The sequence below is a fragment of the Bos mutus genome, chromosome 29 (genome assembly GCF_027580195.1).
Source record: "Bos mutus isolate GX-2022 chromosome 29, NWIPB_WYAK_1.1, whole genome shotgun sequence".
Classification (NCBI taxonomy): domain Eukaryota; kingdom Metazoa; phylum Chordata; class Mammalia; order Artiodactyla; family Bovidae; genus Bos; species Bos mutus.
This window is the reverse complement of record NC_091645.1, coordinates 22,761,985-22,774,951: the sequence shown is the minus strand read 5'-3', so window position 1 is coordinate 22,774,951 and position 12,967 is coordinate 22,761,985. Positions and strand designations below refer to the sequence as shown.

Below are 12,967 nucleotides of genomic sequence, written 5' to 3'. Positions count from 1 at the left end.
CATTCCAGTCCATTTTAGATGCACAAGCTGGAATCAAGATTGCCGGGAGAAATATCAGTAACCTCAGATATGCAGATGACACCACCCTTATGACAGAAAGTGAAGAGGAACTAAAAAGCCTCTTGATGAAAGTGAAAGAGGAGAGTGAAAAAGTTGGCTTAAAGCTTAACATTCAGAAAATGAAGATCATGGCATCTGGTCCCATCACTTCATGGGAAATAGATGGGGAAACAGTGGAAACAGTGTCAGCCTTAATTTTTTTTTGGGGGGGGGGGCTCCTAAATCACTGCAGATGGTGATTGAAGCCATGAAATTAAAAGATGCTTACTCCTTGGAAGGAAAGTTATGACCAACCTAGATAGCATATTCAAAAGCAGACATTACTTTGCCAACAAAGGTCCATCTAGTCAAGGCTATGGTTTTTCCATTAGTCATGTATGGATGTGAGAGTTGGACTGTGAAGAAAGCTGAATGCTGAAGAATTGATGCTTTTGAACTGTGGTGTTGGAAAAGACTCTTGAGAGTCCCTTGGACTGCAAGGAGATACAACCAGTCCATTCTAAATGAGATCAGCCCTGGGTGTTCATTGGAAGGACTGATGGTAAAGCTGTAACTCCAATACTTTGGCTACCTCATGCAAAGTGTTGACTCATTGGGAAAGACTCTGATGCTGGGAGGGATTGGGGGCAGGAGGAGAAGGGGACGACAGAGGATGAGAGGACTGGATGGTATTACCGGCTCTATGGACATGAGTTTGAGTGAACTCCGGGAATTGGTGATGGACAGGGAGGCCTGTTGTGCTGCGATTCATGGGATCACAAAGAGCTGGACACGACTGAGTGAATGAACTTAACTGAACTGATGATTGGTCTTGCAATCTAATTGATGGAAGAGGTGATGATGACCAATTATTCATAAATAAAATTTATTTTTAATACTTCAGAGGAAAGTTTTATGGGCTATGCTCTGCTAGTGTGTAATCTGGTCTGGGAAGGTTAGCAGGGTAGTGCTGAGATGGGGTTAGGATGACTTCACAATTCTTATCAAAAAGCTAAGTGAAGTCCACCCATCTTTAGCATGTTTCCATTGAGGCATTTTCCCTAAAGGAATAATTCAAAACATGTTATGCATTTTTTTCTATAAGGACAGGACATTGTTTTTATTATAGAAATGTTGGAAACATCTTAAATATTCAAAATTAAGCAATTAGTTAACTTTATTATGTTTTTAGAAATTGTATTGACTACTGAAAATAGTTTAACAATGTAAAAATGTTTTTATTGTAATAAAAATGCATAGTAAAAAGAGTATCTATAAAATAATATATTAAATGCCTTCATCTTTATCCCAACTCTGTTTTTCTAGTTCTTCAATATATTCTTTGATTTCAAGTGTATCAATAGTCATATTAACAGCAATCCTAATGCCTCTTCATGCTAGCTCCTGTTTAGCATCAAGTACTTTACATCCATTATTTCAATGGATTGTATGTAAAAGTGAAATAGGTATTATTATATTTATTTGTTTTTTGTATACTGAAACTTTTACATGTGTCACCAATGATATGTATTCCCTGTGTAACAAAGAATTGTTTCAATAACCCTGCTGTTTACTATCGGAGAAGGCAATGGCAACTCACTCCAGTACTCTTGCCTGGCAAATCCCATGGATGGAGGAGCCTGGTAGGCTGCAGTCTATGGAGTCGCTAGGAGTCGGACATGACTGAGTGACTTCACTTTCACTTTCATGCACCGGAGAAGGAAATGGCATCCCACTCCATTGTTCTTGCCCGGAGAATCCCAGGGACGGGGGAGCCTGGTGGGCTATCGTCTCTGGGGTCGCACAGAGTCGGACATGATTGAAGTGACTTGGCAGCAGCAGCAGCTATTTACTATGAATTTCCTTATTGCTGTTTTATCTAAGAGAAATCTCTCTCTCTCTCTCTTTTTTTTTTTTTTTGTGACAGCATTCTGTGAAGAAGGCTGCAGATACGGTGGAACATGCATGGCTCCCAACAAATGTATCTGTCCTTCTGGGTTCACAGGAAGCCACTGCGAGAAAGGTAAGGAAGCTCTTTCTCTAGGACTGTAGTACTGTGGATTGACCTGATACATTGCATCGTGTTGGTGGATGCGGCTCTCCCAAAGCTGAGTACCTTTTGATTACTGTGTCATAGACATCCTCCCTCTGAAAACAGAACTTCATCTGCCCTCTCTCCACTGTGTCTAATTTAGCAAAGTCGAATCTTTTCCCTGCTACCATTTGCAGTGTGCATTTTAGTACTAATTAGATATAAAGCCTGGAGAAGGAAATGGCAACCCACTTCAGTGTTCTCACCTGGAGAATCCCAGGGACAGGGGAGCCTGGTGGGCTGCCATCTCTGGGGTTGCACAGAGTCGGACACGAATGAAGTGACTTAGCAGCAGCAGCAGCAGATATAAAGCCTGACGAACTGACCTGCCCCACTTATCATCTATTGGGTAGCAACACAGGCAACCACTAGAGCTGTAACAATCTGCTGTGTCCACGGAATGTAAATTCGAACCACATACTCCTTGAGTAATAGCGCATTAAATAACTCCAGCAGCAGGTTTATTGGTGTGCTTGCGATTTTATTCTAACAGTGGTTTACTAAGAACGTTATCATTCATGGACCTGATATTATAAGCCAGTTACTATTAATAAGAGTCCGTTATGTGCAGCTTTCTATAAATGTAGTATTTACACTGGGCAGTATTTGGTGAAATCCAGTTCTTTTATCAATTGAAGAAGTCCTCCTGTATGTTAATGAAATTGGTATTCAATGCCAATGTACCAGTATGTATGTATCAGTGCAAACAAGAGGTTTGTTTATGCCTTGTGAAAGTGAATATTTCAGTGTATTTCCCCATGAGTTTCATTAGGCTAAAATCACTGTGTTATGTTTTTCTAAGTCTGGAATATCACACTCAACTGGACATTCTCACAGTACAGCTTAGAAAAACAGAAATATAATGCTGTGGTCACCATGCTTTTTATTAGATGAGGGGAGTATGTTTTCATCTAATGCCAAAGATCTGTGCAAAGCTCTTGCTTCCTTTCCTTCATGTTAAAGGTTTCTGAATTTAGATGCTAATTTTTTAAATTAGCATGTTTATTATCCCCCAACTTGTTTGACATATTACATTGTACTGCCTGTGTATTTCTAACGCAGCCTGATCCTTTTAAAAAGAGTCAAAATTTAACTACATACATTATTCAACAAGGAAATCTACAATGTGTATTATTGTTCCCATGTTTTGTGATAATTATCAACAAATTAGATCATATTTATTAAGTAAAAGTTACTTGACTTGTCTTTTAAAAAAGACGTATAAAAGAGCCAAGTTCTGCCTCTGAGCAGACGAGAATTGCCATGTGGAACTGAAGGATTCTTGTCAAAAGCAAAGGAGCTTAGCCCATAGGCCCTTATTGTAGTACATCAGATTTTAATTAGGTTTTCTAAAATAAACGGAGAAGGCAATGGCACCCCACTCCAGTACTCTTGCCTGGAGAATCCCATGGACGGAGGAGGCTCGTGGGCTGTGGTCCATGGGGTCGCTAAAAGTAGGACACGACTGAGCGACTTCACTTTCACTTTTCACTTTCATGCATCAGAGAAGGAAATGGCAACCCACTCCAGTGTTCTTGCCTGGAGGATCCCAGGGACAGTGGAGCCTATGGACTGCTGTCTATGGGGTTGCACAGAGTCGGACACAACTGAAACGACTTAGCAACAGCAAAATTAAAAAAATAAAAGCCATTAAAGTAAAACTTCCTCATTATTTGCTCTAAAACTGCTATGCGTTTCTTAAATCATTATAGAATATAGGAATTAATGGAGACAGAATGGTGATGATGATATAATATTGTTGATGATGGATTTTTAATATTACTAATGATATACCATTTATCATGTACTAATTATGCATTATGTCTTTTAAGGGAGTATTTTAGTATTTAGAACAAACAAAAGAGATAGACATTATTATGCCCACTTTGTAGATGGCAGATAAAAGCGTGGGTAGATTAAGTAACTTCTGCAGTTCTATGGAGTCAGTATTAGAATTGAGAATAAAACTCAACTTGTCTTCCACAAACTACATTATAAACCCTTGCGTGTGTTCCAAAGGGATAATGCATGAACTTCCTATAAAATCTGGGTTCCTGGTGAATATGTCGGGGAGGGTCCATGAATTTATACTTTCATCAAGCACCTCAGTTTGCTTGTTATAAACCAGTCATTATTATATTGTCACGGTGATATTTAATCAGAGAATCCACTGTGCAGTTCTTCTTTTTACTTCATAAAGAATTGGAGGACAGCATTGATCTTAGACCAGAGCTGAGTCAGTGTCAGCCCAGGAAGAATTAATTATGGTTTCTCATGGCTTGCTGATTTGACCTCTGTACTTTCCTCTCCTCAATAAGTGGCTGATTGAATCAGTACTTACATTCTGGTCCATAATGTGGAACAGAAAATATCAAGGTAAAGGAGAAAATCAAGACCAGAGGCAAAAGACAGACAGACATTGGCAGGTTATAGGTTCCTAGAAGAATATTAAAGTAGAGATTGAGAATTACTTACTCTTGAAAATGTATACAGTTGCAGTAAAGAAAAAAAAAATAGAATAAGGTTTCTATATATGTGATATTAACTTCCATTTGTAGCAAAACCATATTGACCAGTATTCTAATTCCAGGAGATCTTTTGGATAAAGTACATATTTTTCCAATCGATTATGTGCAAGGGATCTATGTGAATTATGGGACTCTTTAAAAACTGCATCGTATCATGTTGGAATTATTTTGCCATGCTCACTATTAGCAGTAAACATTAAATAATTCCACTTGCCTTTGAATAGTGATGCTAGATGTGGTGAGACACAGGTGCAAAGGAGAAATGTAAATGCATTGTCAATGTCTTATGGCATGATTACACTAAATGTTTTATTTGATTTTAATTTTATGGCTAATTAAATGGTCCCATTTGAGCTATTTAGAATCTACTTATGTTTAGTTTTTAAAATATTTTCTTTGCCCTTGCCTCCTGTTGTTGGCTTTATTCGTTGTTTGTGATAGCCTTTCAGAATTCAAGTGTATTCAACTAAATCATAAAATGCATATCTGAAATATAGTGAAGTTGAAAATCACACTCATGTTTGATGTGTAACACAGAGATGAACAGCTCTGCATTTATTTTATATTGATAAGATTTTAGTAAACTTAAACTTTTCATCACCCCACTCAAGATAAGCAAACACTTCACCTGCCTTGGTTTCTGGACAACGTCCTGTGTTCCCTCCTCTCTCCTACCCTTTGATCCTTCTCTGTGCGCTTGGTCTTGACTTGGTTTCAAATCTAACATGGCGATGTGTACAGAGAGATGAGTGGAGACCTAGGAAGAGTATTTGTATTACTCTCAGGATGGAAAAGGTCCATGAGTGAAATCTCTTTGTCATCCTAGAGAGCTAAAAGGATATCATGCCACACTGATGTAGCCGAACAGAGGACCAGATGAAACAATCCAAAGTTGTCCTAGAGACTTCTCAAATATAATATCAAAGAGTTATACTAAATTCAGAGATATGTTACTTACCGTAAAATAGCATAGTATCCTCCTCTATGAAGTAAAGTTGCAAGCAACAAAGAGATTCAACCTCAGTTGTCAAGCTTGTCTAGTGAATGGGTTCTTCACCTTGACGTTATTAACATTTTGGACAGATAATTCTTTGTTTCAGAGGGCTGTCCTATGCATTGTTGGATTTTTAGCCGCATCGCTGGACTCTACCCACTAAACACCATTAGGAACCTACCCCCAGCCGTTCAATCGAAGATGTCTCCTGACATTGCCAAATACCCCAGGGAGGCAGAGTCACCCATCCTGACAAGTTCTGAAATAGATGTAGCACTTTTAAATATATATATCTGTCTGTCTACTAATAAAATTATAAGCTTTTCTAAGAGACAGAACACATTTTGTAAAGCATTTCTTCAGGATTTTTAGAATTACTTTAGGTTTGCTGTAATTAGAAAATTCTTTTTTTTTTTTTTTGAAGTATAGCTGATTTACAATGTTTTATTGGTTTCAGTTGCGCAGCATAGTAATTTGACATATTGATAGACTACTCCATACAAAGCTACTATAAAATATTGACTGTATTCTCTGTGCTGGAGATCGTTTTGGTCATTCATTTATTTTATACCTAGTGGTTTGTACCTTTAAATCTCCTTTACCTTTCCTGCCCTTGCCCCAATTCTCTCCCACTGGGGAACCACTAGTTTGTTCCCTGTATCTCTGAGTCTATTTCTTGAAAATTAATAAATAGCGAAGAAGTTGAATAGCATTGTCCATTTGTGATATTAATTCTAGGGGTTGCTTTTTTCTATTTAGTTTATATGAAATTTCTAATTTTCTACAATAATTATAAATTATGTTTATAATAAGAAATGATTTTTAAAAGATTAACATAAAGAAAACTTAAAACTCATGAAAAGGATCTTCATTTTTCTCAGAGACTGTCGACGTTTTGCCTTTCCTAAAGGAAAATGACTTTCTGCAGGATAATTATTCTATTCTTTCCCTGTGCTTCAGAACCCTGTAGGTAGGTAGACAGAGGGCAATAGTTTACCTTGAGCATATGGTCCATCTACCAAGTAAAAAGAATGGTCAGAAACAGTAATTTGTCTATTCTTCCAAATTTTACATTTTGCCTCAATTTTGATGGAACTCTACCAAGTGTTCATGCTAAGTCACTTCAGTCGTATTTGACTTTTGCAACCCCATGGACTGCAACCCGCCAAGCTCCATGGACTGCAACCCGCCAAGCTCCTCTGTTCATGGGACTCTCCAGGCAAGGATACTGGAGTGGGTTGCCATGCCCTCCTCCAGGGGATCTTCCTGACCCAGGGATAGAACCCATGTCCTGAGACTCCTGCACTGCAGGCAAATTCTTCATTTATTTGCTATCACTCTGCCCAACTTTGTTTTGGAGAACATGTTTGAATCTTTTCGAGTGTGGATAATAACTCCATTTTCTAAATGGAGAAGAGAATATTTTCTTGCAGGGTATCACAGGACCGTGGGCAGGGCATTTGGGAGGAGAATGAGTGCAAATTCATAGCAGTTAGAGAGTTATTTAACTTTTCTCAGGGTGAGTTTTCTCAGGTTATATGGCACATACATGATGCATGCTCAGCAAATGGAGGCTTCTATTATTAATGTTGCGCTATTGTTATGTAGCTAATAGATGCCCAGAAAAGAGTAAGCAGGACTTCTGTGACATCATATAAAAAGAAGTACCTGGAGTTGGGTTTCTCAGGTAGCTCAGTGGTAAAGAACTCCCCTGCCAATGTGGTGGGTTCAATCCCTGGGTCAGGAAGATCCCTTGGAGAAGGGAATTCTTACCCACTCCAGTATTCTTGCTTGGGGAATCCCACGAACAGAGAAGCCTGGTGGCTATGGTTCATGGGGTCACAAAGAGTCAGACACAACTTAGTGACTAATCAAATGAATGAAACAAACCAGGAGTTGAGAGTTTGCCCACCCAATTGAACCCATCGAGGATGGATGTAGATACTCTTAACATTTTTATTAAAGTGATATGAGTATAAATCTGTTTGAGAACTATTCCCTGCAGTGAATATTTCCAGGAAAAAAGAGAATGACAGAGGAGAGGCATTGCAGTGGAGGCTGGGAGGAGTCCACCTCTGCTAACACTAAGGTCATTCATATTTAAAGTAGCTCAGTCTTGGGTTCAGTTGCTGAACTTCTAGTATCTTACTCCCCTCCTCATCTTAATTCCATCCACTCCATATTAGTTTTCCAGCTGTGATGGAGATATTGAGTTAAAGACCTGATGCACTTCTCTATGGCTCCAAAATGGAGCTCTGAACGCTCAGAACTCCTTGGAGCTATTTGAAAACCCTCTTCATGGTCCTGCCAGGCTTACCGTTTTACAGGGTTTCAGACATCTGGAAAAATACCTGAAACCATTTTTCATTCTCATCTCCATAGTACAGAGCAAATTTTCAAGTTATTTCAAGTATAACTGTAGGGAACGTTGCCTTTGGTTCACAAACCATGATTTGGACTACAAAGATGCAGCCTGGGAGAGTGTAAAGAATTCTAGATGGAAGGACAGAAACCTGTGTTCTGCTGTGAGATCTGCCACCATGAATTATTTAGCCTCTGTGAAGTGAAACTTGCGTCAGCTTATTACCCATGGATAATGAGTCCAGACCTTTTGCACTTGTTATTTCTTATGAGGAAAAGCTAGTCCCACCCTTGGGAACATATATGAGGGTGGGTATAAGTGTTACTCAAGCCAGTCAGTAGTGGAATTGAGGTTCTCACCCATGAATGACTGAATCCAGATTTTATACACTTGCCAATAATCTGTTGCCTCTTGATCACATTACCTGCTTTCAAGGGCAATTAAACATAACAGATAATGTGCAAGGCTAAATAAATTATGTTCCTCTGTGAACAATAAACCATAATCTCCCACTTGATTATGCGCACTGATTTATATATGCCTTTCAACATCTTTGTTGCACCTAAGGTGAGAAGAAAAATATATAAAAATAGGAGTAAGAGCACAGTCTTTACAGTCATTTTAGCTCAATTTTAGTTGATCTCCACTATTTGCCAAGGGATTCTCAGGTGGCGCTCGTAGTAAAGAATATGCCTCCCAATGCAAGAGACACAGGAGAAGGAGGTTCAATCCCTGGGTGGGAAAGACCCTCTCGAAGAGGAAAATGGAAACCCATTCCAGTTTTCTTGTCTGAAAAATTCCATGGATAAGAGGAGCCTGGGAGGCTACATTCCATAGGCTGCAAGAGTTGGACATGACCGAGCATGCACATATAGTATAGTGTGTTTACCAGAATCTGTGGTATTGGATTGGTATTGGTTATCCATGTTGCTGTTGTTCAGTCACCTAGTCGTGTCTGACTCTGTGACCCCATGGACTACAGCATGTCAGGCCTCCCTGTCCCTCACCATCTCCCGGAGTGTGCTCAAACTCATGGCCATTGCATCGGTGATGCCATCCAGCCATCTCATCCTCTGATGCCTTCTCCTTCTGCCCTCAGTCTTTGCAGTGTCCAGGACTTTTCTCATGTGTCAACTGTTTGCATCAGATGACCAAAATGCTGGAGTTTCAGCTTCAGCATCAACCCTTCCACTGAGTGTTCAAGGTTGATTTCCCTTAAGATTGACTAGTTTGATCTCCTTGCTGTCCAAGGGACTCTCAGGAGGTTTTATATATATATGTGTGTGTGTGTGTGTGTGTGTGTGTGTGTGTTTGTAATGGGCTTCCCATGTGGCTCAGCTGGTAAAGAATCCTCCTGCAATGCAGAAGACCTGGGTTCAATCCCTGGGTTGGGAAGACCCCCTGGAGAAGGGACAGGCTACCCACTCCAGTATTCTGGCCTGGAGAATTCCATGGACTGTATAGTTCACAGGGTCCCATTCATGTCTGGTCCCACAGACATGACTGAGCAACTTTCAATATTCAGTAATATACATGTAATACAATGTTTCTAAGCCTCAGTTTGCCACTACAAACAGGATTTTTAGCAGTTTTACTTACTGTATAATATTACTGTGAGGTGAAATGAGATAGTCTACTTAAAGCGTGTGGTACAGTGCCTGGCACACTGCACTCATCAGCCTGCCAGTCTGAGAAGTCTGCAGTACGGAGATGAGGCACTTGGCCTTTTCTCTTTCAGTATTGTATTGTAAAATGCCTATGTGTCAAGACTCTTACCCTAGGTGAGATAATTTTATGGGAAAGAGAATAAGATCTCCTGTATCCAGTACAGTGGTTTTGTAGCATCGAGGCCCTCTGGATAAGAGCTATGTAGTTGCCAGTTCGTCTTCGGTGAAGTGCTCTGGTGAGGGTCTTTGGTCACGAGGGACATCCAAATAAAGTTCCCTTGGCATGACAGTCCTTTCATCTTTCTGTAGCTCTGAGCTTGTGAAAGGCCACTTCTCTCTTGTGGCTCCCTTGCTCTGCAAGATTAACATGATTCTGGTGATGCTCTGAAGCTCTTTTGTAGGATTTCAGGAAAGGAGATACTTTCCCCCTCCTTCACTCCAAGTGAAATTCTCTCTTAAGGTGTTCTTTTTTTAAATTCTCTACTTTATGACCGAGGCAGCCTCAGACCCAGGCATTAACATTTAGACTCTTAAAGCAGAAGTCAAATACCATTTGCTAGGTACCTAACCCGGAGAAGGCAATGGCACCCCACTCCAGTACTCTTGCCTGGAAAATCCCATGGATGGAGGAACCTGGAAGGCTGCAGTCCATGGGGTCGCTGAGGGTCGGACACAACTGAGCGACTTCACTTTCACTTTTCACTTTCATGCATTGGAGAAAGAAATGGCAACCCACTCCAGTGTTCTTGCCTGGAGAATCCCAGGGACAGGGGAGCCTGGTAGGTTGCCATCTCTGGGGTCGCAAAAAGTCGGACACGACTGAAGCGACTTAGCAGCAGCAGCAAGTACCTAACCATGGAGGGGATATTTCTAGATTAAGCTTGAAGACTGTCACCCTGGGATGAGTTTACAGTGGATATTCTTACCTCTTGCTCCTGAGAAAAAAAAAGAGAGGGTGACCTGAAACTGGAAGCATGCCAGGTAGCTCTCTCTAACCAAGTCCTCACTTCTGGCCTCATTGCCGTCCCTTGCTTGAATTTCTAGGTCTTTGTTTACAGAGTTGGAGAGTGGTTAATAGTTAATGTAGGCACAGCTGATTTTTGAGCGTTGTAAAGGTAGTCTAGCACTCAGCTTTGAAACATGGCATATTATTACGCATCAGAACTCTAACAAAGGAAAGGTCCAGTCTTAATAGCTTATTGCATTTGAATTCAACAAATATTTAGTAAATGAATATATGAATGAGTATACACAAAGACCCAAAATTTCACATGGTCCCGTCTCTTCATTTTATGGATCACAAGTCATAATGACTCCAGTTGAAATCTCATTTAAAAGAGACCTAAGTGAATGTTTATCATGTTGAAGATGAAGGAGAAAAATGTCATTAACAAGCATACCATTCATAAGAATACTATTGTATAGAAATTCTGTGTGTTTCCAGTAGTTTTGTCCCAGCTTGCCTCCCAGGAAGCAAAGTGAAGGGCACCAATCATTTTAATAAATTGACATTCCCCATCAAATATATGAAAGCTATTAGGGATTACCTGTCTAGTTAGTAATGCAGAAAATAATTCCTGACTATTTAGATGACAAGCAGTTTTTCCTCCCCTCCAGGCAAGCTCATACGTATTAAACTGTGAAAGTCAGGAGTTGAGTTCGTAGGCTCATTTTAATCCTCTGCCCTGGGAAATTCAAAAGCCCCTGTAATTTGAAGCACAATGGCTAAACAGAAAGGAAATCCAGGCTTCTGTGAAAATATGACCAACTGGAACCCAGAAATTGCAAATTTTTCTTGGTAACTAGTATCCAGGAATTGTTTGTATCCAAGTATACTTAATGCACTGTAGATCATGTGGAAAAAAACCAGATTGAAGCCACTAGCCTGACCAAAAAAGAATATAAACTCATGCAATTTGCATCACTTTCTCCTAACAGGATGCACTGATTAGAAAAGGTAGTTGCCTGAAAATGTTGCCTTGGGTCCAAAATGTGTTGAATCAAAGAGCAGTATCTATGCATTCATTTTGGTGGTGTTTGAAAAGATAAGAAGTTTCAAGCTTGGCAGACTAATGTGGTTTTAAAGCATTCTCCATTTTTATAGAGACCTTAAAGTTATCTATGTGTGGCAGCAATTTTAGCCAAGAAGATTGAGTCCATGAGGGGAGATTCTAGAAGATTACTTTATTAATCTTGCTAAGAAAACCTTTCAGTACCTCCTCAGTGCTTAAGATAAAGTCCATCTTCCACAGCATGATATCTAAAGACCTCCATGATTGGACCTCTGCCTGCCTCTCCAGCTTTATCTCCTCCTCCTCCTCCTCCTCAGACATTTCAAATCCCAGCTCATTCTAAACTACTCTGGTCACTGAAATGCACCTTATTGATGGCTTCTGCCTTAATCTTATCTCTGCCTACAACACACATATAGACTTACGTGTTGATTACCAATCAGTCCAGTTCAGTTCAGTCACTCAGTCATGTCCAACTCTTTGAGACCCCAGGGACTGCAACACGCCAGGCTTCCCTGTCCATCACCAACTCCTGGAGCCTACTCAAATTCATGATGTCCGTTGAGTCGGTGATGCCATCCAACCATCTCATCCTCTGTCATCCCCTTCTCCTCCCACCTTCAATCTTTCTCAGCATCAAGGTCTTCTCAAATGAGTCAGTTCGTCTCATCAGAAGGCCAAAGTATTGAAGTTTCAGCTTCAGCATCAGTCCTTCCAATGAATATTACCAATGATTACCAATATCTGATATTAACTAAAGTACGGGTGTACCTCAAAGATACTGCAGGTTCAAATTCCAGGCCACTGCAATGAAGGGACTATCAAAATTAAGCAAGTCACATAAGTCTTTTGGTTTCCCCGTGCATATAGAAGTTATTTGACACTATACGGTAGTCTACTGACTGTGCAGGGCTTCCCCAGTGGCTCAGTGGTAAAGAATCCACCTGCAAAAGAGAAGACGCAGGAGACCCAGGTTCAGTCTCTGGGTGGGGAAGATCCCCTGGAGAAGGGCATGGCAACCCGCTCCTGTATTCTTGCCTGGAGAATCCCAGGGACAGAGGAGCCTGGCAGGCTATAGTCCATAGGGTCACAGAGTTGGACACAGCTAAAGCGACTGAGCACACATTCACTAAGTGTGCAATAGCATTATATCTCAAAAAACACTGCATGTATCTTAGTTAAAAATACTCTGTTACTCAAAAATTCTATCATCTTCAGTGAGTTGTAGCGGTAACATAAAAAATAGCTGTATTAACAAAACATTGTAGATCAA

The 12,967-nt window shown here is 40.2% G+C and overlaps 1 protein-coding gene across 2 annotated transcripts in view; it reads left to right on the top strand.

Moving 5' to 3' along the window:
* Nucleotides 1–12,967, top strand: part of NELL1 (neural EGFL like 1) — a 1,049,219-nt gene that overhangs the window by 806,141 nt on the left and 230,111 nt on the right. For both annotated transcript variants that reach the window (XM_070364999.1, XM_070364998.1), the window contains exon 15: nt 1,967–2,062. In XM_070364999.1, the coding sequence (XP_070221100.1) occupies nt 1,967–2,062 (96 nt within the window). The remainder of the gene's footprint in view (nt 1–1,966; nt 2,063–12,967) is intronic.